At 39.8% G+C, this 23,559-nt stretch overlaps 1 protein-coding gene across 1 annotated transcript in view; it reads left to right on the forward strand.

Moving 5' to 3' along the window:
- ERC2 (ELKS/RAB6-interacting/CAST family member 2) overlaps nt 1-23,559 on the forward strand; it is a 736,860-nt gene that overhangs the window by 342,365 nt on the left and 370,936 nt on the right. Inside the window, exon 6 of the mRNA XM_065885901.1 lies at nt 4,892-5,059. Coding sequence (XP_065741973.1) covers nt 4,892-5,059 — 168 coding nt within the window. The remainder of the gene's footprint in view (nt 1-4,891; nt 5,060-23,559) is intronic.

Raw genomic sequence — 23,559 nt, forward strand, 5'->3', positions numbered from 1 at the left:
TAAGTGCATTATATGTGTTACTTAATTTAATCTTTAACATAACTTGGTGAAAGAGGTACTCTTATTAGCCACATTTTGCTCATAACACCTTAGTTTTGTTCCCGACATTTGGAAGGCCCGTGGGTAAGTCCATGGCCATTGCCATGAGTTGCTTGAACACATATATTTGCAATGCAGAGACTTTGCAAAACAGAGTTGTCTACTTGAGCCACTTGTTGATATTGATACAAACTGAAGTTCAAACCAATGTGCTTAAGGAGACTCTTCCTCTTCGATCTCTTTCTTTTCTCCCCAAGGTCTTGATCTTTAACCTCTGTGTTCACTCCCTAGGGTTCTGCTACTTCTTCCTTTCAGCTCTGGCCTTGGCCCTCTGACATTTCTCCCCTTCTTTGGAATTGGAGTGAAAGGATAGGGGAAAGTAGATTTTGAGGTCTTAACACACATGGAAGGAGTAGAGGGAAGTACAATGGCCCGATTTCGTTTAGGTTTATGGTAATCTCTAAGACAGACCTTTCTAGCTTTAAGGCGCACACTTTTTAGTAAAACCAGGGGAAATTATTGTAATTATTGATGAGTGGTTTAACACATCATACTGTTATGTCCAACCCATGTTAGGGATTGGGGGGCAGGAGGTTAGGGGTGATCCTGCTTCTCTTGAGGATCCAGATTTATGGAGGTTCTGCCATCATCTAGCTCCACCATCTGGAAAATGTAGCCTTTAAGATCTCTGAGGAAGGGGAGGAGGGTGGGGATGGCATAGACAGGAAATGATGTATGTCGCTTCTGCTTACATTTCATGAATAAAACACGTGGCCTCATCTTCCCACAAGGGGGCTGGGAAGGGAAATTGTTCCTGTGTTCAGGAAGGAAAGGAGAATTGGATGTGAGTGAGAAGTAGTGGTTACTACTTTTAGATGTTAGGTTATTTTTAGTGTTTGTGTCTTTGGAAGCTATGTACTTTATGCATACTTCCAACTTTGAAACTGTCTCCTCATTTGAATGATTGCAAGTTGAATCAAATTCAAATATACCCTTAACCCAAGTCTACTATTAGGAAAAACAAACAAACGACACTTTGAATGTGAAATAAAACTATATTGGGAGCTTTTGTGTATGTTCCAGTTTCATTTTCTTTTAAAGTTTTTCTTTGTGATAGCATGTTTATTCAATGCCTGAAGTGTTGTCAAGTAAGTAGTATTCAATCTGTGAAAATTTTCAAGTGGCCCCTTTTTCTCTCTCAAGTGTTTTTTTTTTTTTCTCAAATGTTGCTGTAGTCATTTTAAGATTGAAGTGAACCATTTGATTTTTAAAAATTATTCATGGCACATCAAGTAGCACTTTGTGTTTTGTCACAATATTGTACCCGTTTCTGAAGGCCTATGTGACCTTATGGGAGAAAGGTCAGGAGGCTTATATATAGAACTTCTAGAAACATACCTCACCATTGGAACTGGTTATAACTCCTGGGTGATGACAATGAAGATTAATAATGTTTAACTCTGACTTTGGCAATTTTTGCCCATTTCATTGCCATGGTCCTTTTCTTTCAAGTTATTACCTGGAACAGAAGTGATAACAAATGCTTCATGTTTCATACTGCCAGGTAAAAGGTTAAATTTTCATATGTTATATGCTTTTAAATATGCACACACATGCACCCACATATACACACAAATACACAACTGGATCAGAAGGTAATGAGTAATTCTTCTAAAATGAAAAGATTGTCTTAGTTTTAACATTAGGTAACTAGTTCCCATGTGGTTAAGTCATATGTAAAAATTGAAAATTCAACCTATGGGTCTTTGTGCACTGACTGTATCATACAGTTCTAATTTTCTTTTTTTTTTTCTGGGAAATGATGGTGCTCTTTGCTTTGCCAAGTTTTATTATTGAGTCGACTGCCAAAGTTTGAGAGAGAGTCAAGGGCCCTTAAAATTATTTGGTGTTGAGTGACAAGGCAGAGAAAGGTATTTCATATTCCCAAACATTTTAACTTTTATGTCTCTACCTGATGTTGGAATATAATCTAAACTTCAGGGATTTTCTGATTCTTTTAAAAATGATGTACACTGTCGAGTGAGGTTCGAGTATTAGCGAGGGGAACTTTAATCCTACTCATTGTTGCTCAGTTTGGAGCTACATATTCTAATTTTTAATTATGTTCTTTCTGGCCTGATCTTCCTTGTATTTAAACTTCTGTGCATCAGAAGGTCTGTGTGCCTGCTTGTGGTTTTGCACCATCTGGAAGTTAAAATTTGACTTTAGAAATGATGTCATGCTTGCTTACTACAAACTGGGCTAATGTTGGTTGAGAATTGGATGCAGTTCAGGTCAAAGTTTTGTCTAAAAAAAAAAAGACCCTTAAGCTTCATTTCTTGATTCTAGGAGACTGTGCAAAGCTGTAAAGATAGAGTGAAGGTGACTGAAGGGCACAATTCAAATTCCTTTGAAGCTAAGTACATGCTGTCAGGCACATGGAAAATAAACTCCCAAAAAGAAGACCTCAGCTGGCACAGACTCCCTCCTGCCATGTAGAGTTTGGGTGTTGTGAGTAGTGTGTTGATCACGACCATCTTTGCTCTCCATTTTATTCCTGGAGAAATAGTCTTATGGCTAAGGTTGCTGTTTATCTCTTCTGGGCTCAGTAAGATGGGGCAGGGCACTGATAGATCACACATAGCCAGAGGGCACTGCAAATGTTAAGCTTATTATTCATCAATAGAGAGTCTCTTTTTCTAAACTCTCTCTAGCACTACTCACTACTACCTCCCATATTGTAATTTATTTATATCATGGTTTTGGATATTGGGTGTTTCCTTCGATCCAGATACAGACCATTCATCTTTGATAGGTAGAACGTGGGGCTAATGGGACCACGGTTTTTTCTCAGATATACACTGAATCCTGGTCAGCCTGTGTGCAGATCTCTACAATTGAATATGTAACCCCTTCTAACCACTGCTGTGATCTACAGTGTTCAGCATGTTCCACCAATTTCCAGGGAACCCACTAAATGCCATCCTTTATGTATAAACTAAAAATCATATTTTTTTCACCAGATAAGAGGAAAGCTCGAAGAGAAGTATTGATGTTACTCCAGGTTGGTAGACGAAGATAACTTTAAACAAAGATAAGCCACTTGAGAATCTGAGATGTTTAAGCTTTAGTGCAATTGGCGTGAATTTTCACTTAGAAAAGGGCAGATCCCCAGGACATGAGTATCCCCTTCGCCCACCCGCCCCAGACCTCTATGGCCATTATGTAAGAAGACACACAGCTATCAGATGTCTGAGGAATCTGCAGTTCACACCCTCTGCAAGCACAGAATGTCCATCCTCTCTCATAACGCAGTCTGGGTCATTCGGCCAAACTGGGCTTCAAGCACTCGTCATCGCTTCTTCCCTTGCTGGGACCTCCCAGCTTCATCCTCCTCTCTGGGACAGAAACTAGAAAACCTCCTCACCAACCTCCCCATCACCTTTGACCTTTAAAAACACAACTTTGGCACCCCTTTCTTGGAGAGGGGTAGGAAAAGGAGATTCTACTCTGATAACTTTATCTCTAATATCATCCTCCTTCCCTGATGTATTCTGCCTATGACTGATTTCTGTCTTTAAAAACATAAAATGTCAGGCACTTAGAGACAGTCTGTTCTTACCACTTTGTTTTATGAATGAAGAAACTGAGTCTGGAAGCCTGGGTGTGGGGAAGTGAGAGTTATTTGTCCTGATCCTCACAGGTAGAAGATGGAAGCAGAACCTGGCCTAAAACCTAAGTGTCCTCTTTCCATTGTTCCCAGTTGCCTTTGACTTTGAGTCCTCATAATATTTACATATCTATTTATTTTGGCATATTACAGTATTCTTGCATCCTTTGTAAACAACTTTTGTTTTTATCCCCTTTCATCCAAATTTTACCTGCTGGTAGTGTAATGAGCAAAATGTTCAACAAGAATTGGTATCAGATGCAGCAACCCCCAGCTCACCCCTGTCCCATTCTTTTTCCTCAAGACCACCTGTTTAAACTCTTTATACCTGGTTATTTTGATATCTCTGAATAACATGCTTGCATCATTACTTCCTGAATGTTGATGTAGCTTCTATCTGTCCAGTTCTTGGTACGGAAGGTGAGGATTAAAGTCTTCCATCGCCCCCACGCCCCACATCACCCATGTAAACTTTTTTTGCACATGGTCTTTGGAACGCTAACATTGAAAAAATAAAGGATATGTTTCCTCATTTTATTACCGACACTTGAAAAGCAGAAATTGTAATAATCTAAGTTTTGAGCTAAGGTAGAAATAGGAATTTTTTTGTATGCTGTGTCTTTTTTTTCTTTAGTATTTGGAAAGCAGTCTTTCATAAAGCTGGAGAACGAGTGTCATTTCCACAGCATTTTCTTCTAGCAGCATTTACTTCCTCTTGGCAACACGTCTTTTTCTAATTTAGGAGTGTTTCTCAACGTGTCAGTCTTGTTCTCCCAGATATCCATGGCATGGCTCATTGTATTCTCTGAGGAGAACATGAGCATCCCTGGAGCATGCTGCATGAGACGTGTTGTACCCTCCCTGGACTCTGAAAGACACACAGAATTAGTGTGCTTTTTTTCCCCAACCTTTGGTTTTACAACGTGAGACATACTACTATTTCATAATGTCTTATTTCATATAAACCTTATATTTTAAAAAATGTATCACTGTTCGGGTACACATGCAACAGAACTTTAAGGTAGATGTAGGCTTTAAAACACATGGAGGTGCCCATGAGCAGTGTTTGATCACACCGCTCAGAAGGTATACTGCTGCCCCACGCTCCTCGCAGGGCAGGACTGATGGTTACTGATGACCTCTCTGTAAAACTACAACCCTTTTTCTTTTTCCTGATTTCAGGTAGATGCACTGAGATTACGACTAGAAGAGAAAGAATCTTTTCTCAATAAAAAAACAAAACAGCTGCAGGACCTCACAGAAGAGAAGGGGACACTGGCTGGAGAGATTCGAGACATGAAGGATATGTTAGAAGTGAAGGAAAGGAAAATCAATGTTCTTCAGAAAAAGGTGAGTAGCTGACATAAGCCCTTCAGGTTGAGAATTGATAACATCCATGTTTTGTCATTTGAGAGAAACTTCTGAGCACGTGGAAAAGAAGAAATTATTGTTGAAGAATTGTAGATTAGGGAGTATAAACATTAAATTTACTGGTATTTAAATTACCTGTGGTTTGACTGTGTCATTTTTAGCATGACCTGTTGAATTTTCTATTTGATTACCTGGAAACTAAATAGTGATGATTATTTTTTCATTTACCATCTTAAACATAGAGATAATTGTACAAATTTAGATATAAAACTAAAATTTATAGTTAATTTTTCCTTTTTCCTTACTGAGAATTGAGCAGTGTGTTTTGTGGGTCTTAAAGGTATTTTAGTTGCATTTTGTATTTACATAAACTTTAGTAGCTCTTATCCTGTCAAACCCATACAGATTTTAGTGCGGGAGTGGTAATGTTTACACCCATTACTTAATTGGAATCAGTGAGAGAATGTATAGTAAGTTCTAATACAGTGACTTAACCCAGAAGATGCTTGGCCTGGTTAGGGCTCTTTTTTCTTTCCTTCTTCCAGCAGTTCATTTTCTCCATTGTAGGGGAATGAGATTTGGGGACAGCACCCAGATTTTTTTTTTAAGAATTCTTATTTGCTACTGTGTACAATTTTGGTGGGACCATAGGGTCCCTTGCCTTCCGTAAGAAAAAGTGTAGGCAAAAAGAGAAACCAACACCTGCTCTTTTAATAAAAAGAAGCTGTTGGGAAACACAGGGGTCTCAGATTAACAAGCAGGCGGCATGGAAGCTGGGCAGGAACCAGTGGGGGGAAGCACGAGCTGGCTGGCCAGGACACTGCCATAGACAGGCATGTTGCCGGGCACCAATGCTGCAGCTGCAGGCAAATGGAATCTAACCGGCCCTCCTCTTGGTGTCATTTGCCACCATCACCTCTCACCTTGTTTATATTGACAGCATCCTATCTGTTTTTCCTGCTTCAACTCTTACCTTTACTACAGGCTGTTCTTAACACAAGCTGGAGTAATTCTTTTAAAACATAATATAATTCTTATCACACTCTGACCAAACCTCTCCAGTCACAACCAGGTACCTAATTTGTGGGGCCCAGTGCAAAGTGAAAATGTGGGACCCCTTGCTCAGACTTTATTGAGAATTTCAGGATGGTAAAGGAAAGCATTAAACCAAGCATGGGGCTCTTCTGAGTATGGGGCCCTGTGACCCTACACAAGTTGCACGCCCATGAAGCCGTGTCCCCATCCTCAGCGGCTTCCATCCTCACAGGATATTGGTGGTCTGATAGATCATATTATTAATTCATTTCTGTTAAGATTTTACAGACAAGGCCCTGGTCACCGTTACAGCTCCAGCTAATTGATACAGGTGATTAGAAGAGGGCTGGGAAGTGACAACTGAGGACGCTTTGAATCAAAGGACTGTCTAGGGCAGGTGGGACTAAGTGGCAGTTCGTGGAGCATATACTAAGGATTCAGAAGAAGACTTTTCATTTAGAATCCCCACCAGCAAATGATATCAAAAGCTGGCATTTATTGAACTTAACTTATGTTGAACACTGTATGCTAGGTACTCTGCTACAGTTATTACGTTCACTATTTACTTACTTTTGACCATATAACCCTGTGAGGCAAGCACAGTTATTAACCCCAGCGATGCTGAGGCTTATGGTAGACTTACCCAAGGTCATACAACCTAGATACAAGTTTATGTCTTTGGGAGTATAGAATAAAATGATTATTGCAAATTAAGAGAATAGGCCTCCTTTTTCTTTGGCCCTCAAGTTTATGATGACACCAAGTGCGAGAGCAAATCAAGTAAGAACATCACAATTGCACAACCAGGAGTTGAGACTAAGCTCTCTTGTTCTTTTTTTTTTTAATTGAAGTATAGTTGATTTATAGTGTTGTGCCAATCTCTGCTGTACAGAAAAGTGACTCAGTTATACACATAGAGACATTCTTTTTTCTAAATATTCTTTTCCATTATGGTTTATCGCAGGAGATTGTGCTATGCAGTAGGACCTTTTTGTTTATCCAGTCTAAGCTCCTTCATTCTTGAGGAATAAATGGCAACAGTTTTCTCAGTAAAGATTTTGGGAAGGCGCTTTCTTTTTATCTTTTTTCTTTTTTTAAAAAAATATTTATTTATTTATTTGGTTGCACCAGGTCTTAGTTGCAGCAGGCAGGCTCCTTAGTTGTGGCTTCAGGGCTCCTTAATTGCGACACATGGGCTCCTTAGTTGTGGCATGCAAACTCTTAGTTGTGGTATGCATGTGGGATCTAGTTCCCTGACCAGGGATTAAACCCGGGCCCCCTGCATTGGGAGCACAGAGTCTTATCCACTGCACCACCAGGCAAGTCCCTGGGAAGTCCTTTCAATGCAGAAGTGACAGTTGGCCACTTTTGCTGATGTGAGTATTTTGCAAAATTTTAAACTTTCCGTCACAGCCAGATTCAAAGGTTTGGGAATCAGTTTGGGAATTCTAGAACAAAGCCAGTTGTGTATTATGGCTCCTTTGGGCAACAGGGTCATGATCCCACTTATTTAAGCCATGCTGATAATGGATTTGGGAATATTTCATGTATATTTGGAGAGGTTGTTTAGCTTCAAGTTTTGTTTTTTTTTCACTGAGTGTTTACCAGTACATTTGGTGGAGGATATAAAACCACTGGCAACATAGTGATCGGGCAGGAGTGCTATTATACCTGCAGTGTGAAAGAGAAATAATTCCTAAAGAAGTGATGCACACAATTCAGAAACTACTACTTCAGAATGTGTAAATAATACAGAAGCTGACGGGCTAATGAAACACTGTCTTTGGGACTGGGGACTCCTTAGAGTTTTGACCACATTCAGCATAATTGGCTGATTTAGGGCAGGCCTGGACTGCGACAGCATAAGCTTTGGACTAGGGTGTGTTGGCATGGAAGAACAATAAACTCATGTCAATGTCAGAGGTGCAGTATTACTTAATATTTCTTTCTTGTAGACTCTTTGGCAACCAGCACTGTGTTTTGATGCCAGTAGAACTGGGTATGCTCCTTCCATAGCCATGTTGAACCTGGCCAAGCTAGGCTTGCACCTCATATCTGTCAGCTTTGCCTTCAGAGCCTTGGGTCTCAGAAGTCTTGTGTACTCCATAAGCCATGTGCACAGGTCACATGTCTGGGCAGCAGGCACGGGCATAACGCTCTAAGCATTTTGTTACTTGAGGAAGGAAGTGGAATTGAATAAACAGAGAACCCCAGGTAGCATAGTATCTCTGATCAAACTTGTGTAGCAAAACAGAAGTCATCGAGAATGGATTTGGTCCTACCACCATGTTTCTGGCTCTACTCCATAGTTCCAAGAAATGGAATTCTTTTAGTAGGTGTCAAAAAGGTGCATGTATGAAGATTGTTTAGTGGATCATCCCTGTGTGGCTATGATACTGAAGTCAGAGAAGCATCCCAGTTTTCATGCTACAGCCATAGCATTCTGTTCCCATACCTGAATTCAAGCTTCCACTGATGAGGTGCTACCTGACTATTGAGTTTTTGTAGTAAATGTCATAAAACCTTGATGACATTGTACATTTGGAAAGTGTATAATGCCTAGGATTTTAGAACATGGTAGCATTATTTGAACCAGATCAAATTCAGACTGTTATGTAGCTCATAGATTCTTGCAGCATAAACTTACTACCCAAGAAAATTTTTTTAAAGCCATTAAATTGGAGAAAAATTCTGTCTCCATTTTCATTCTAGGTCTCAGTCCCACAAGCAATGTGAATTTATAGAGCAGAGGTATTTTATTTATTAGGGGTAGAAAAACAGATGGTGATTTCTCTGTACGCCAAGTTCCCTAGCTGTCTACTGAGCTTCATAGATTGCCCCGTGGGTTGGAAAGGGCAGGGAGAGGGGAGTGTAGCTGGCTCCTGGGAATGGTATATATGGACCTGCCCCTTTAGCAGTTTTATTCTACCCATTTGGAAGTATGATGGTGAAAATTCTGAATGACAATAGAGGAAAGAATGCTACAGGAATGTGGTTATTAGCATACTGGATTGCTTCGTGAAGTTTATATTAAAAAGTTAAATTTGAGAAGATGGCTAGGGAACATAGAGATTTCCACATGAGTGTAAAATTGACGTAAGGTATGGAGGACTTTCTGACTCAATTGAGCTCTTTCTCAGTGTTAAATATCCAGTTGGACTTTTATATTTATTATTGGCAAACCTCCTAATTTTTTAAACATGTGAAAAATCATATTCATTTTGCATTTACTAGTGTTTCCTACATGTCAGTCAGTCACTACTGTAGGCCCTGGAGGTTTAAAGAGAAATAAGACATTCTCCAGTCCTCAAGAAGCTGACAGTCTGGTTGGGAAGGTAGACTTGTATAAAGTGGCATGTTACCAGAAACAAACCACTTGATGGATGCAAAGAGCAGAAGCTAATTCTGGCTACCTTAAGCAAAAGGAAATTTACTGCAGGAATATCCAGAGCTCCAGTATCTGGCTGGTAGAACCAGATTAGGGATGATCAAGAACCAGGACAGCTCTAGGAGACCAAGAGAAAGCAGACAGTGCCCTGACCTTGTAACCCGGAGTGTCTGGTCAAGTGTCTTCTCTGCTGATGGCTGCCCTCACCCCTCCCCTGCACCCCCGCCCCACACCCTTACATCGTGCTGTTGGTCAAGATTCAGAGTCCTGGGACAGAGCTCCAAAGTACACACAAATGCCTCTCATTAGTAGGATCTAACCGGACCCTACCTAAAAGGAATCTGGGAAATGTGGTTCCAAGCCTTACATCTGAGCTTTCCCCTCAGTTCTTTGCTGACACTGCAGGCTGGGAGAGGTTTTACACTCGTAGATAACCATTTCTTGGCTCACTTTGAAGTTATGCACCCCGTTAATGAATGTTGGCTTCCCTCCAGGGCTAAGCTTCTTGAGCACCCCGGACTTCATCATCAAGATACCCCCCAGCTCCTTGCAAAATTCTTGGCAGGTGTTGGTCCTCAGTCAATATGCATTTGATGAATAAATTATGTCAGTAAATTCTGAATGAATGAGAACTTGGGAGAAGAGAAATCACTTTGAGATCCACTCCTGGCCCAAGAATATTGTTTGCTGTGAGAAGAGTCATTTGCCCCAGTGAAATGTCAGACACACTTGTTCCCAGAACAGTGTGTTCTGTGTAGGCTGCAAGATGGAACCATCCCATGAGTAATAAAGCACCGATAAGGAAATGATTATTGCTCCACCTGCATCTAACACCTCCAGCCTCTGTTCCATTACCCTGGGAAGATAAAAATGGATGAAGCCTTGAGTAAGGGAGCTTAGCCACTCTTCTTTAATTTTCCCTTTTAATAAAAAGAAAATGTGGCATTTATAGAAAATACTGTTTTGTTCCCCAAAGAGAATGCTTCTTCCTCCAGTTCTCACTTCTAACTTACTGGATTGTTAGAGTCATGGCATTTTATGAGAGTGATACAATGAAATTGCTGATTATCCATGGTAATTTCCAATTATGACCATGCAAATGATAATTTTCATAACAAAAAGGTAATCTACTATTGATTGAATCCTTACTGTATACCAGACACTGTGCTAAGGGCTTTGCATTCTTAGGTCGAGTCCTTATAACAAACCTAACGGCATGTACGTACAATCATAATTGCTATTTTTAAAATGGGAGACTGTGGTTTAGAGAGTGACTTGCCCAGAGTCACATGGCAGGGAGGTGATAGAGCTATTCTTAACCACCACACTATTCTGGTGTTTTTCTATTTATGGTCCTGCTTCCCTCATGAGACAAGTGGGGTCATTAGCTTTTAGGGATTAGCTTGAACAATTTACCTGAGGTCGATACCTGAGGATGCCTGGTTTTAATACCAAACGGGCCGAGATGCAGCTACTAAATAATGTGATGAAAAATAGGAAAACAGTTAAATTAAAAAGTATGACATCAGATCTGGATTTTTAAAAGTTTGTTAGTCTGTATTTAGAAAAAAGAAAGATTGTGGTGACCTTCAGTTTATGTTTATATTTTCCTCCATGAGTTTCTTCCCGTACCATTCTAAGCCATTGGATTGTTTTGCAGCTTCCTTTTCAAAGGATTGCGCCATTTTTGCTCTCTTAGTAGTTTCATTTTGTTTTGGTTGTTGGCTTTAAGGACTGAGACCTCAAAAGATGATTTGAGACGTCTGAGCATCTTTCCTGGACTAGTTGCAGATGAATTCAGGATTCGGTAGACTCCTCCCTTAGTCCGAGAGGAAGTGGTCTGGGAAGCCATTCCACTTTGCAGGGAGCTGTTCACCTAAGGTTAGACCTTCGTGTAGTCAAGCTCACTCTACATCTGAAGCCAGGAACTGGGCTGGCACTCAGGGGATGGAGCCACAACCGAGGTGGCTGTGAATCTAAGGCAGTGGTTCTCAACTGGGGTACACTTACGAGCCCCAACCTCCCGAGGAACAGTTGGCAATGCCTGGAGGTAGTTTTCGTTGCCACAGCTGGAGGATTGCTGCAAGCGTCTGGTGGGTAGAGTCCGGGGGTGCTGCTAAACATCCTGCAATGCACAAGAGACAGCCCCTTGGCCTCTGCCAAAGCAAATTACTATCCAGACCTAACCCTGGTCTTTTGGGGTCCTTTTCTTCCTGTGTATGGACCACCATTCTCATCTTGGATCTCTCTGCTTCCTGCCTTGAGATAGTATTCCTTAAAGTGATTTTTACATAGTATAACAGACATTTCTCTGTAACATTTTTAGCTACACCTTTTTTCTGGCATGATTATAGGCAGTTTACAGAGGTAAATATCTTGGGTGGGTGAGTGGGTGTGTGTATGATTGAACTATTAATATTACTTTCTCTTTTATAATTTTCACATATATTAATTAATCTATAAAGAGTATGTATATAGCACTCTTGAAGTATTAAAATTTTTAGAATTATTTAAACTGATCTGACCATACTGATCAAATCAACTAATTTGGAGAGGGGTGGTGGTCAGACTTCAGTATAGGGAATATATGGTAGAAGTAAAACATCTGATTTAGAATAGAGATGAGTCACCTATCAGTTATGACCCAGTTTAAATTTCTTTAGCTAAATGCCAGCATTTCAGTCATCTGGAAAATACCTTTAAGACTATTGTTTTTTTTCTGACAAAAAATGAACTTTATTTTAGCAGCCATTTGGGCTGAAAATACGATTTCTATATTCACATTTAATGCATTTTTCATATATTTTGTCTAGTCATTTGGGATAAGGTAACATCATTTGATCATGTTGACTGATCGTAGGTTAACCTACGTTGCTTAAATATTTGCAACTAAAAATAGTATTGTCTAGGTTAGCGTTTGTGGTTTGCCCGTTTTCTTTTGAAACTGCCTTCTTCAGTAGAAAATATAGGAAAAAGCTAACTTATTATAGTATAATAAATTCTCTGTATGTATTCTATGTTTGTAGGGTAGCAGTATGTCATTGGGTCTAAGCAAAAGCATCTTTCCTCTGGCATCATTTAATACATTGTGTCTTTATTATGGCATGTGGTTGGTGTCAAGGGTCCTAGGACACATTAAATTCCACAGGACAAACAATCAAGCATGCGTGGATGCTACTCTTATCTGGAATTATTTGCCCAATGTTAGCAATGGCCTAGGGAAGAAACAGCTTGATTTTAACCAGTTTTTCCTATTGATCATTTTGCCCCAATGAAGTGATATTTCGAAGGTCACTTTGTGTCTCTTGAGTAGAGATTGTGGCTTCCTTGGTAAACCTTAGCTTCTTTGATAAGCAATGAATTCACCAGCCTCCTCCATTGTGTAATTGCTTTTTTCCTAAGGGATTTGAGGTTGCCTTTTCTCTTAGAGATGACATTGATGAAATGACATTTAATTATCAAAAGAACCAAAGCTAAAAATTTTACCTTCTGATGGAGCCATTAAAGGGATTTAGGAAGCCTGCTCAGTTATTCATGCATTCAGTCAGCATCTATAGGCACTATACTCAATTAGCTGCATCTTTCTACCCCCTCACCCCATTGAACCCAACTGAATATTATTTGACTTTAAAAGGCATGTTAAAATGGGTATGCTGATAAAGCATGGGCAGTCCGGAAGACAAAGATATGAGAGAGCATAAATCTGGAAGAGACTTGGTGAACCCTCCTAGTCCAACCTTTTTATTTTTCCACTCAGGACACAGAGGTTCCAGAGATGAAGTGGCTTGTTTAGGGTCAAAGAACTAATTAGTGACAGAACCTGGGCTCTGATTACACTTTTCCTTTTTCTTCTCTCCATTCCCCTATGATAGCTGAGGCCTGGGACATCACTGCCCTATTCTGGCCAGTTTGCCTTCCCTTCCTTCCTACCATTCAGTCATCCAGCAATACATATTCAGCATCTGTAATGGTCTGGATGCTCTGCAGGCACTCGGGGATACAGAGGCTATTGGAGAAGGTATAGTTTCTGTCCTTTGAGAGCTCACACTCATGGAAAAGACCACTGAGCGGGCAATTGCAGGGCAAAGTGTGATATGTGCTATGCCAGCCAGGTACATGGTTCATGTAGGAGGGCCACCTCACCTATTGTGGGGAATAGGATGGTCAAGGAGGACTTCTGGAAAAGTTGATGACTAAACTGGGATCTGAGGGAGTAGGAAGTGTTGTCCAGTCAAAGTGGCAAGAATAGTATTTGCAAAGGTTTGGCTGGAAGGGGCAGCACAGTGCATTTGGTGGAATTAGAAGTAATTTAATATAGATGGACCACACTCCCCTGCCTCATTTAGAAAACAAATTTCAGAGAAGTTTTTCTATTCTTTATGTCTTCTAGAAATCAAATATATTTTGTAATTAGCTTTGAGAGTCATTTTGACTTCCATATTATGAATGTTCTCTTCCAATCCCTTATGACTTGCTAGTGGCAATAGTGATTATCTGTGTTATTTCAAAATGCAGTTCAGAGCCAGATGGTACTGAGAACTGCTTCTTATTCAATGAGAGAGCTGATCCTGAGCCAGGGGAGGCAAATTCTCTTTTAAATAAATATTTGCTTCTGGGTTAAGACCTTATATTCTGTACTCAATTTCAGCATGATGGATTTTTTAAAAGTTTGTTTGTAATTACCTGCAAAACCCCTGAAGATTTAAAATAAAAATGCCCAGAGTGCCCTGACTGTGGCTGCTACCCTAATGGGTACAGGCATCTTGACACATCTGTCAGTCTCAGCTGCCAGCTGTTGTTGTTTTGTGGTAGGGAATTAGAGGTGTTTGAGCTTTTACAGATTTCAGTCCGGAGCTGGTTCCATTTTTCCTCCCACATACTCCCCAAGCCATTTAATTTAAATCAACCTTAGGTATGTGGGAAGGAAAATTTTCTGTCTGTCTTTTTTACTTATCCTGTGTTTGACAGTGGATTCTACCTTGCTGTGAAGAGTTTACACATATCTATATTAGCATTTATCATGTTATATTGTACAGAGAAGTCCCTAATTCAAAACTTTTATAATATGTGTCTTAAGTTTCCCATAAGGCTAAATGTAAATTAGAAGTGATGCATTCTTGGGGCACATAACTCCACAGTTATTGTGGGAAAGGGACACCTTAATATTGTTCTGATATTGCAGTCTTGTTGCCATTTTTTCCCCTTTTTCCTTACTTGATTATACTATACCTTTTTGTTTTGTTTTGTTTTGTTTTGTTGTGGTACATGGACCTCTCATTGTTGTGGCCTCTCCCGTTGCAGAGCACAGGCTCCGGACGCGCAGGCTCAGAGGCCATGGCTCACGGGCCCAGCCGCACCGCGGCTTGTGGGATCTTCCCGGACCGGGGCACGAACCCGTGTTCCCTGCATCAGCAGGCAGACTCTCAACCAGTGCGCCACCAGGGAAGCCCTATACTATACCTTTTGCAAACTAAAAGAGATAACTGCTTTAAACAGACTGTTTTCCCAGAAGTTGAATTCTAAACTAATGGCACAGGGTATATGGCAGTTTGGGGTCTTCAGCATAGCATTATATCACACTTACATGCTTTTATGATTGCTGGTTTCTGAGAACCAGCAGTAGCACCGACAAGGGGACTTCCCTGGTGGCGCAGTGGTTAAGAATCACTTGCCAATGCAGGGGACACGGGTTTGAGCCCTTGTCTGGGAATATCCCACATGCCGTGGATCAACTAAGCCTGTGCGCCACAACTACTGAGCCTGCGCTCTAGAGCCCTCAAGCCACAGCTACTAAACCTGCGCGCCACAACTACTGAGTCCACATGCCACAACTACTGAAGCCTGTGTGCCTAGAACTTGTGCTCCGCAACAAGAGAAGCCACTGCGATGAGAAGCCCACGCACCGCAACGAAGAGTAGCCCCTGCTCGCTGCAACTAGAGAAAGTCCGCACACAGCAATGAAGACCCAAGGCAGCCAAAAATTAATTAATTAATTAATTTAAAGAAAATCTGATCAATTTATCTAAAAAAAGAAAAAAATAGCACCAACATGTACTCGGCCCTTGGATAATATAATTAGTTTATAAAAGTAATTTATAATTTTAACAAAAGTGCTATGGTAGGTAGAATTCTAAGATGGCCCCCAAGGTTTCCCATCTCTCTGGTATATATTCTTTGAATAATGCCCAGGACTGTGAATATGATGGATTTAACATAGATTATGTTATGTGGCACAGATGACTTTAAGAAAGAGAGATTATCTGGGTAAGCTTGACTTAATCATATGAGCCCTTTAAACATGGATTCTAAGGTCAGAGTCAGGGAAGTCACTGATTCAAAATAGGAGAGGGATTCACTGCATGAGAAGTTCTCCACTGTTGATTTGAAGATGGAGGGGACCACATGGCATGGAATGCGACAACCCCTGGAGCTGAAAGTGACTCCCAGTGACAACAGCCAGGAAGCAAGTACCTCAGTCCTAAGACCACAGGAAACTGAATTTTGCCAATAACAAGAATAAGATTGGAAGTGTTTTTCTTCCCTCTAGAGCCTCCAGACAAATATTCATTCTGGCCAACACCCCGATTTCATCCTCAGAATACCCTGAATAGAGACCCCAGCCACACTGTGCTGGAAATCTGACCTACAGAGTTGTGAGCTGATAGATGGATGTCATTTTAAGCCACTGGATTAGTGGTATTTTGTTGCACAGCAATAGAAAACTGATACAAGTGCATATTAATATAACTGTTCAGTAGTAGTAAACCTGTCACAGAAATCCAGAGGCAAGTGGAGAGTAGTGGAGTTCACAGGATACTTACAAGGGGTGTTGGCTCACTAAAGTGGTATTGCTTGTAGCTGTAATGAAAGCAGTTTCCTGTGCCTTTGACTGCTCAGTTTAGAAACCATGGAAGTTGGATGAATTTTTATAATTTGAGGGGGATTTGCATGATTTCAAAATGTATGCTTAGGAATGAACCTTTATTACACTTCTCAGGTTGTATTACTTCAGGTTGCATAACTGAGATTTCTTAAAGTATGATATTATGTGTTTGGTTCCCCATTAAATCCTGAGCTCAGCCGAGGAAGCCACTGGGTCTTACTCATCTTCTTATCCCTAGCAACAAGCACAGTGCTTGGCACCTTATAGGTGCTTAATAAGTGTTAGTTGGAAAGTTGAAATGTAATGGCACGAATAAACAAATCTCTCCAAAGTTCTGGTGAGATTCAGGATGAGTAAACAAATAGGAATGGTTGTGTTCCAATAAAACTTTATTTACAAAACAGGCAGTGGATCAGATTTGGCCCATGGGCTATGGTTTGCTGAGCTCTGGGGTAGATCACAAGTTATTATAGCCTAAAGGCAACTCTAACATATAACAGCCTTCATGGCAAGTTTGAGATTTTTCAAAAATATACTCCAAATATTTGATAGAGCTGAACAAGGTGTACTTCTTTGGGGGGCTGTATTTACTATTTGCCTCAGACATTCCTGTTGATGCAACGGAAAGTAAGTCAATTGCTTCCAAGGATGAGTTCTTCCCAAGTTTCTGTTGCATTCTGAGGCTTTTTTTGTGAGTAAAGTCTGAATGAAGCAAAGCTAAGCAAATAGGATGCTCGAATGAATAGCACTAATTGACTTGGGGTGGGAATATTTCTTTAGTAGTGAAATATGAAGTTAAATTCTTTAGGTTGCATGTGGCACTTTGACTTATAAAAGGCTATAAAGGGTAGCACATACATACACTGAGGCTTTCTCCAAATTATGAATGTTTGTGAACTTGTGAACAGCTGGAGGCATAGACAAGGGTCGCCAGATGGGAAGGTAGGAGTAGAGGCAAATATTCTGTGCTGCCGTTCTGTGTTACCAACACTTATCATTAGAGCTTGCAGGGGAGGGTCTTTGAAAAGAAATAGAGGCAGGTATAATGTGTCAGGTAGCTGGGGGAAAGACAGATATGGGGGTAGTAGACCAAAGCTGCTTCATTACTGATTCTTCACCTAGGGATTCATTCTAAGAAAAAATTAAGGATGTAGGCATAGATTTAGTCACAGCCTTGTTCATAGCATGGTTCTTTAATTTAAAAAAATTTTTTACCTGAAGAGTGAAAATATTATAAAGTGGAGGAGTGAATAAATAAATGATGGTATATTTCTACATAGAAATTCAGCCTACAGCAATGACATGGAAAGATAGTCACATTATTTTGCTAAGTGAAATAAACTGTCTACAATATGTACGTACAGAAAATGAGAATGCCTGTTTTCTCACACCCTCACCAACATATGACTATTTTTGTTTTTAAAAATTTTTTACACACATATACATATATGTACGCATCAGCAGAATTAGTTTGTTAATAGCATGGACTGTGTCAAGCCTGGCTTTGAATCTCACCTTAAGGACATTTTAACCTTAGGCAAGTTACTTACAATCTCTCTGCCTCAGTTTCCCCATCTTTAGAATGAGGATGAGCTGACTTTCCATCTCAGTTCTTCTCAACATAGTAGTAGGTGTTCAAAGGAATATTGTTGAATGCACAAGGTGCCCATTACTACTGGTGCACAGGTAATTATTATTTTATATTAAAAATCAGAATTTAAATGTTGGACCCATCAACTCTTTCAAAGAGCTTGGAAAGAAAACAGAATTACTTTGTAAGGATTACTTAAAATTGATTTTTCAATTACATGCAATAAAATTCACTCTTTGTGTTACAGTTCTGTGGGCTTTGACAAAAGCATAGAGCTGTATGACTACCTTCGCAGTCATGATACAGGGCACCTGTGTCACCTCAAAACCTCCCTTGTGCTGCCCTCTCTGTAGGCAGCCCTTCTTCTCAGCCCCCAATCCCTGGCAGCCACCAGTTTGCTCCCCATGCTGATAGTTTTGCCTTTTCCAGAATGTCATAGAAATAAAAGTATACAGCATATAGCCTTTTGCATCTGGCTTCTTTCACGTGGCATAACACATGTGAAATTCATCCACGCTGTAGCCTTTATCAATAGTTCATTCTAAAGATACTACTTCTAAAGATAATGCCTCTTATTTATGAAACATCTGTATCATAGCCACACAGGTGTTTTTTTTTGTCCCTGAGGTTGCCCTGAAGCCAGAGTTGTGACAGTATAGAATGATAGCACTGAAGAAGACTTGAGAAGCAGCCTGGTCTGATTCAGCCTGTTGAGGAGGTGAGGGTTCTGAGAGCCAGAAATCAGATACATAACCTCAGGTGAGCTCAAGTCAGACTTAAGACCAGAATTCAGAGCTTTGATGCTAAACTAGCAAAATTATATGGAGGTCAGATAGGGGAAACCATTTTAGTGATGAACTAGTGGAAAGGTCCCTGAAGGGCAGTGAGATGGTGGGGGTGGGGGTGGGGAGGGGGTGTGCATGCGTGCGTGCATCTGCTGTGATGTATTGCGTTGAAATGATGACCTTAAATTGCTTTTAGAAAGAGAACAAACCAGCACGTTTTTGTGTTTAGGTTGAGAAGAAAGGACCTTCTATCATTATTATTTTTTTAAATGAAGTATAGTTGATGCATAGTATTACTTAAGGTATAGGTGTACAGTATTGTGATTCACAACTTTTAAATGTTATACTCCATTTATAGCTATTATTAAAAATTGGCTATATTCCCTGTGTTGTACAATATATCTTTTTAGTTTATTTTATACATAGTAGTTTGTAACTCTTAATCCCCTACCTTCGGATTGCCCCTCCCCCTCCCCTCTTCCCACTGGTAACCACTAGTTTTGTGCTTTATATCTGTGAGTCTGTTTCTTTTTTGTTATATTTACTAGCTTGTCTTATTTTTTAGATTCCACATATAAAGGATATCATACAGCATTTGTCTTTTTCTGACTTACTTCACTTAGCACAATACCCTCCAAGTCCATCCATGTTGTTGCAAATGGCAAAGGGTGAGTTTGTGTAATCTACCTCAACTTTGTATCATTCATAGTAAGCACTGGCTTGGAGAATGGCCAGCAGATATCACAGTTGTTGCTTTCACCCCAGGGGTGTGTAATATATATGGTAATTGGCAGGTTAGCAGACATTTGGTCTGTCCAAAATGTCCAGTAGACATTTAGTGCATGCCAAAAGGTCCTTGATATTTGGTCCTGTCCAAAACCATTTGGCATGGACTCAATATGCTCATGGACATTTTGGGTAGGACCAAATTTTAAGGACCTTTTGGCATGGTCCAAATGCCTTTATGGATATTTTGGATAGGACCAAGTATCAAGGACGTTTTGGCATGGACCAAATGTCTTTATGGATATTTTCGACAGGACCAAATACGACTAAATATCAAGGATGTTTTGGCATGGACCAAATGTCTTATGGACATTTTGGACAGGACCAGATGTCCTGCAAGTATTGGCTAAGCCTTTTAAACATGTAAGCTTGGTTTGATGAGCACCAGATCCCCACAGAAAGCTCACACCAGATCCTGAAGTGTGCAGAGCTGTGTAGTTCACTTTGAAGCCTAAATTAGAATGAGTCCTTTTATTGTCTATTATTTATCCTGTTTATGTTTTATTTCTAAAGGCATAGTACTACTTTATCTAAAAATAACTAGATAACATATAAGTACCGTATTATATCTCTGTCCTTAAGAAATAAAAATAGATTTTTATTAAAAATTGAATTAGGTTTTTAAAAATGGTATCTCTTGAGGGGAGGAACCAAGATGGTGGAGTAGAAGGACGTGCTCTCACTCCCTCTTGTGAGAACACCAGAATCACAACTAACTGTTGGACAGTCATTGACAGGAAGACACTGGAACTCACCAAAACGATCTACAAAAACAAACCCAAACCCTGGGTCCCACTCACCAAAAAATATACCCCACATCCAAAGACAAAGGAGAAGCCACACTGAGACGGTACGAGGGGCGCAATCACAGTAAAATCAAATCCCATAACTGCTGGGTGGGTGACTCAGACTGGAGAACACTTATACCACAGAAGTCCACCCACTGGAGTGAAGGTTCTGAGCCCCACGTCAGGCTTCCCAACCTGGGTGTCCGGCAACGGGAGGAAGAATTCCTAGAGAATCAGACTTTGAAGGCTAGTGAGATTTGATTGCAGGACTTCGACAGGACTGGGGGAAACAGAGACTCCACTCTGTAGTAGTGTGCTCATCGGGTCCCACTTAGAGAAGTTCCTTTAGCATTTGTTGTAGAGCTGGTTTGGTGGTGCTGAATTCTCTTAGCTTTTGCTTGTCTGTAAAGCTTTTGATTTCTCCATCGAATCTGAATGAGATCCTTGCGAAATTAAAGGTGATACCAACAGTTGGAGAGATATACCATGTTCTTGGATTGGAAGAATCAATATTGTGAAAATGACTATACTACCCAAAACAATCTACAGATTCAATGCAATCCTTATCAAATTACCAATGGCATTTTTTACAGAACTAGAACAAAAAATCTTAAAATTTGTATGGAGACACAAAAAACCCCAAATAGCCAAAGCAGTCTGGAGGGAAAAAAACGGAGCTGGAGGAATCAGACTCCCTGACTTCAGACTATACTACAAAGCTACAGTAATCAAGACAATATGGTCCTGGCACAAGAACAGAAACATAGATGAATGGAACAAAATAGAAAGCCCAGAGATAAACCCACACACCTATGGTCAACTAACCTATGACAAAGGAGGCAAGGATATACGATGGAGAAAAGACAGTCTCTTCAATAAGTGGTGCTGGGAAAACTGGATAGCTACATGTAAAAGAATGAAATTAGAACCCTCCCTAACACCATACACAAAAATAAACTCAAAATGGGTTTGAGACCTAAATGTAAGACCGGACACTATCAAACTTAGAGGAAAACATGGGAAGAACACTCTTTGACATAAATCACAGCAAGGTCTTTTTTGATCCACCTCCTAGAGTAATGGAAATAAAAATCAAACAAATGGGACCTAATGAAACTTAAAAGCTTTTGCACAGCAGAGGAAACCATAAAGAAGACTAAAAGACAACCCTCAGAATGGGAGAAAATATTTGCAAACGAATCAATGGGCAAAGATTAATATCCAAAATATATAAACAGCTCTTGCAGCTCAGTATTAAAGAAACAAACAACCCAATCAAAAAATGGGCAGAAGACCTAAATAGATATTTCTCCAAAGAAGACATACAGATGGCCAAGAAGCACATGAAAAGCTGTTCAACATCACTAATTATTAGAGCAATGCAAATCAAAACTACAATGAGGTATCACCTCACACCAGTTAGAATGGGCATCATCAGAAAATCTACAAACAACAAATGCTGGAGAGGGTGTGGAGAAAAGGGATCCCTCTTGCACTGTTGGTGGGAATGTAAATTGATACAGCCACTATGGAGAACAGTATGGAGGTTCTTTAAAAAAACTAAAAATAGAATTACTGTATGATCCGGCAATCCCACAACTGGGCATATATGCAGAGAAAACCATAATTCAAAAAGACTAATGTACCCCAGTGTCCATTGCAGCACTGTTTACAATAGCCAGGTCATGGAAGCAACCTCAATGCCCATCAGCAGACGAATGGATAAAGAAGTTGTGGTACATATATACAATGGAATATTACTCAACCATAAAAAGGAACAAAATTCAGTCATTTGTAGAGACGTGGATGGATCTAGAGACTGTCATACAGAGTGAAGTAAGTCAGAAAGAGAAAAAGAAATATTGTATATTAAAGCATGTATGTGGAACGTAGAAAAATGGTACAGATGAACCAGTTTACAGGGCAGAAGTTGAGACACAGGTGTAGAGAACAAACGTATGGATACCAAGGGGGGAAAGCGGCAGGGGGGTCGGGTATGGTGGTGTGCTGAATTGGGCGATTGGGATTGACATGTATACACTGATGTGTATAAAACTGATGACTAATAAGAACCTGCTGTATAAAAAAATAAAATTAAATTTAAAAATTAAAAAATAATGTTATCTCTTGCATCTATATCAAATATTTATCCATTTTTATTACATAATGCAATGAACAAAATAAATATTTAATCTTAAGGAAAATTCAGAGTTATGGTTTATAATATAAAAAACTTCTATAAATAACATGAAGCATTTATTTGCTAATTTAAGTTGGTCACAGTAATGCAAGTTTTTACCCATGTGCATATCAGCTCATTTTCCTCTACCTTATTTTAAACCACCTTTTTGATATTTTTATAACAGATGGTTGAATGTCATAGATACAGAACTTAGTTAGGCATCCAAGGTGATTTATATATTGTTCTTACAATAACTTCAACTGAAATCTTTGGTAAACATGGCAGTTGTCATAAGGAAATATACATTGTTTGCCATGTTCAAATCTGAACTCTTGGAAACAGTTTTTAAAGGGACTGTAATTGTGTCTTTAGTTTGGTATTTTAGTTTTGTTTAAAGTTCAAACATTTGTTGTACATTTCTGTGTGGTTTATATATTTTTTAACATCAGTGCCCCACAAGACCTTCACTTAGAATTTTAAGCTAAATGTTTTTTTCTTTGAATAATTTATCCTGTAAAGTCCCTTCTCTCCTTCTGTAGCATCTCTACCAACAAGGATATGGAAGGTTGCAGAGAGTGTGCTAAGTGTTATGGTAGTTGACAAACTAGTTCGGTTAGATAAGTCTCCCAATTGGAGTGTCAGCACAGATTAGTCTAGTCCATGGAGAGAAGAAAAACGTAGAAAATATTGTCCAAAATGCTTACAAAAGCAATGAGCTGTGACAGAGAAAGGGCCTGATACACCATCCTTTTGTTGAATTGAAGGAAAAATTAAAAACATTGATTTCAGCTATTGAAATTGCCTTACAGTACATGGGAGGTGCTAATTTGTTCAGACATCTTTTGGCAACCTTGCATGTAGAATCTGCTCAGTCCTGTTGTTATTTATGTGCAGTAATGCCTGCAGCCAGAGAACTATCTTTCTGGACTTGGCTCTTTCTAACTGAGAATAAAGGCTTGAGGAATATGGGAGATGTCAGTAGCAACAAGCAACTTGAATTCCTCAAGATAAAGACCATGGCTGGGAAGAACTGAGCAGGCA

This window comes from Phocoena phocoena, chromosome 10 (genome assembly GCF_963924675.1).
Source record: "Phocoena phocoena chromosome 10, mPhoPho1.1, whole genome shotgun sequence".
NCBI lineage: Eukaryota > Metazoa > Chordata > Mammalia > Artiodactyla > Phocoenidae > Phocoena > Phocoena phocoena.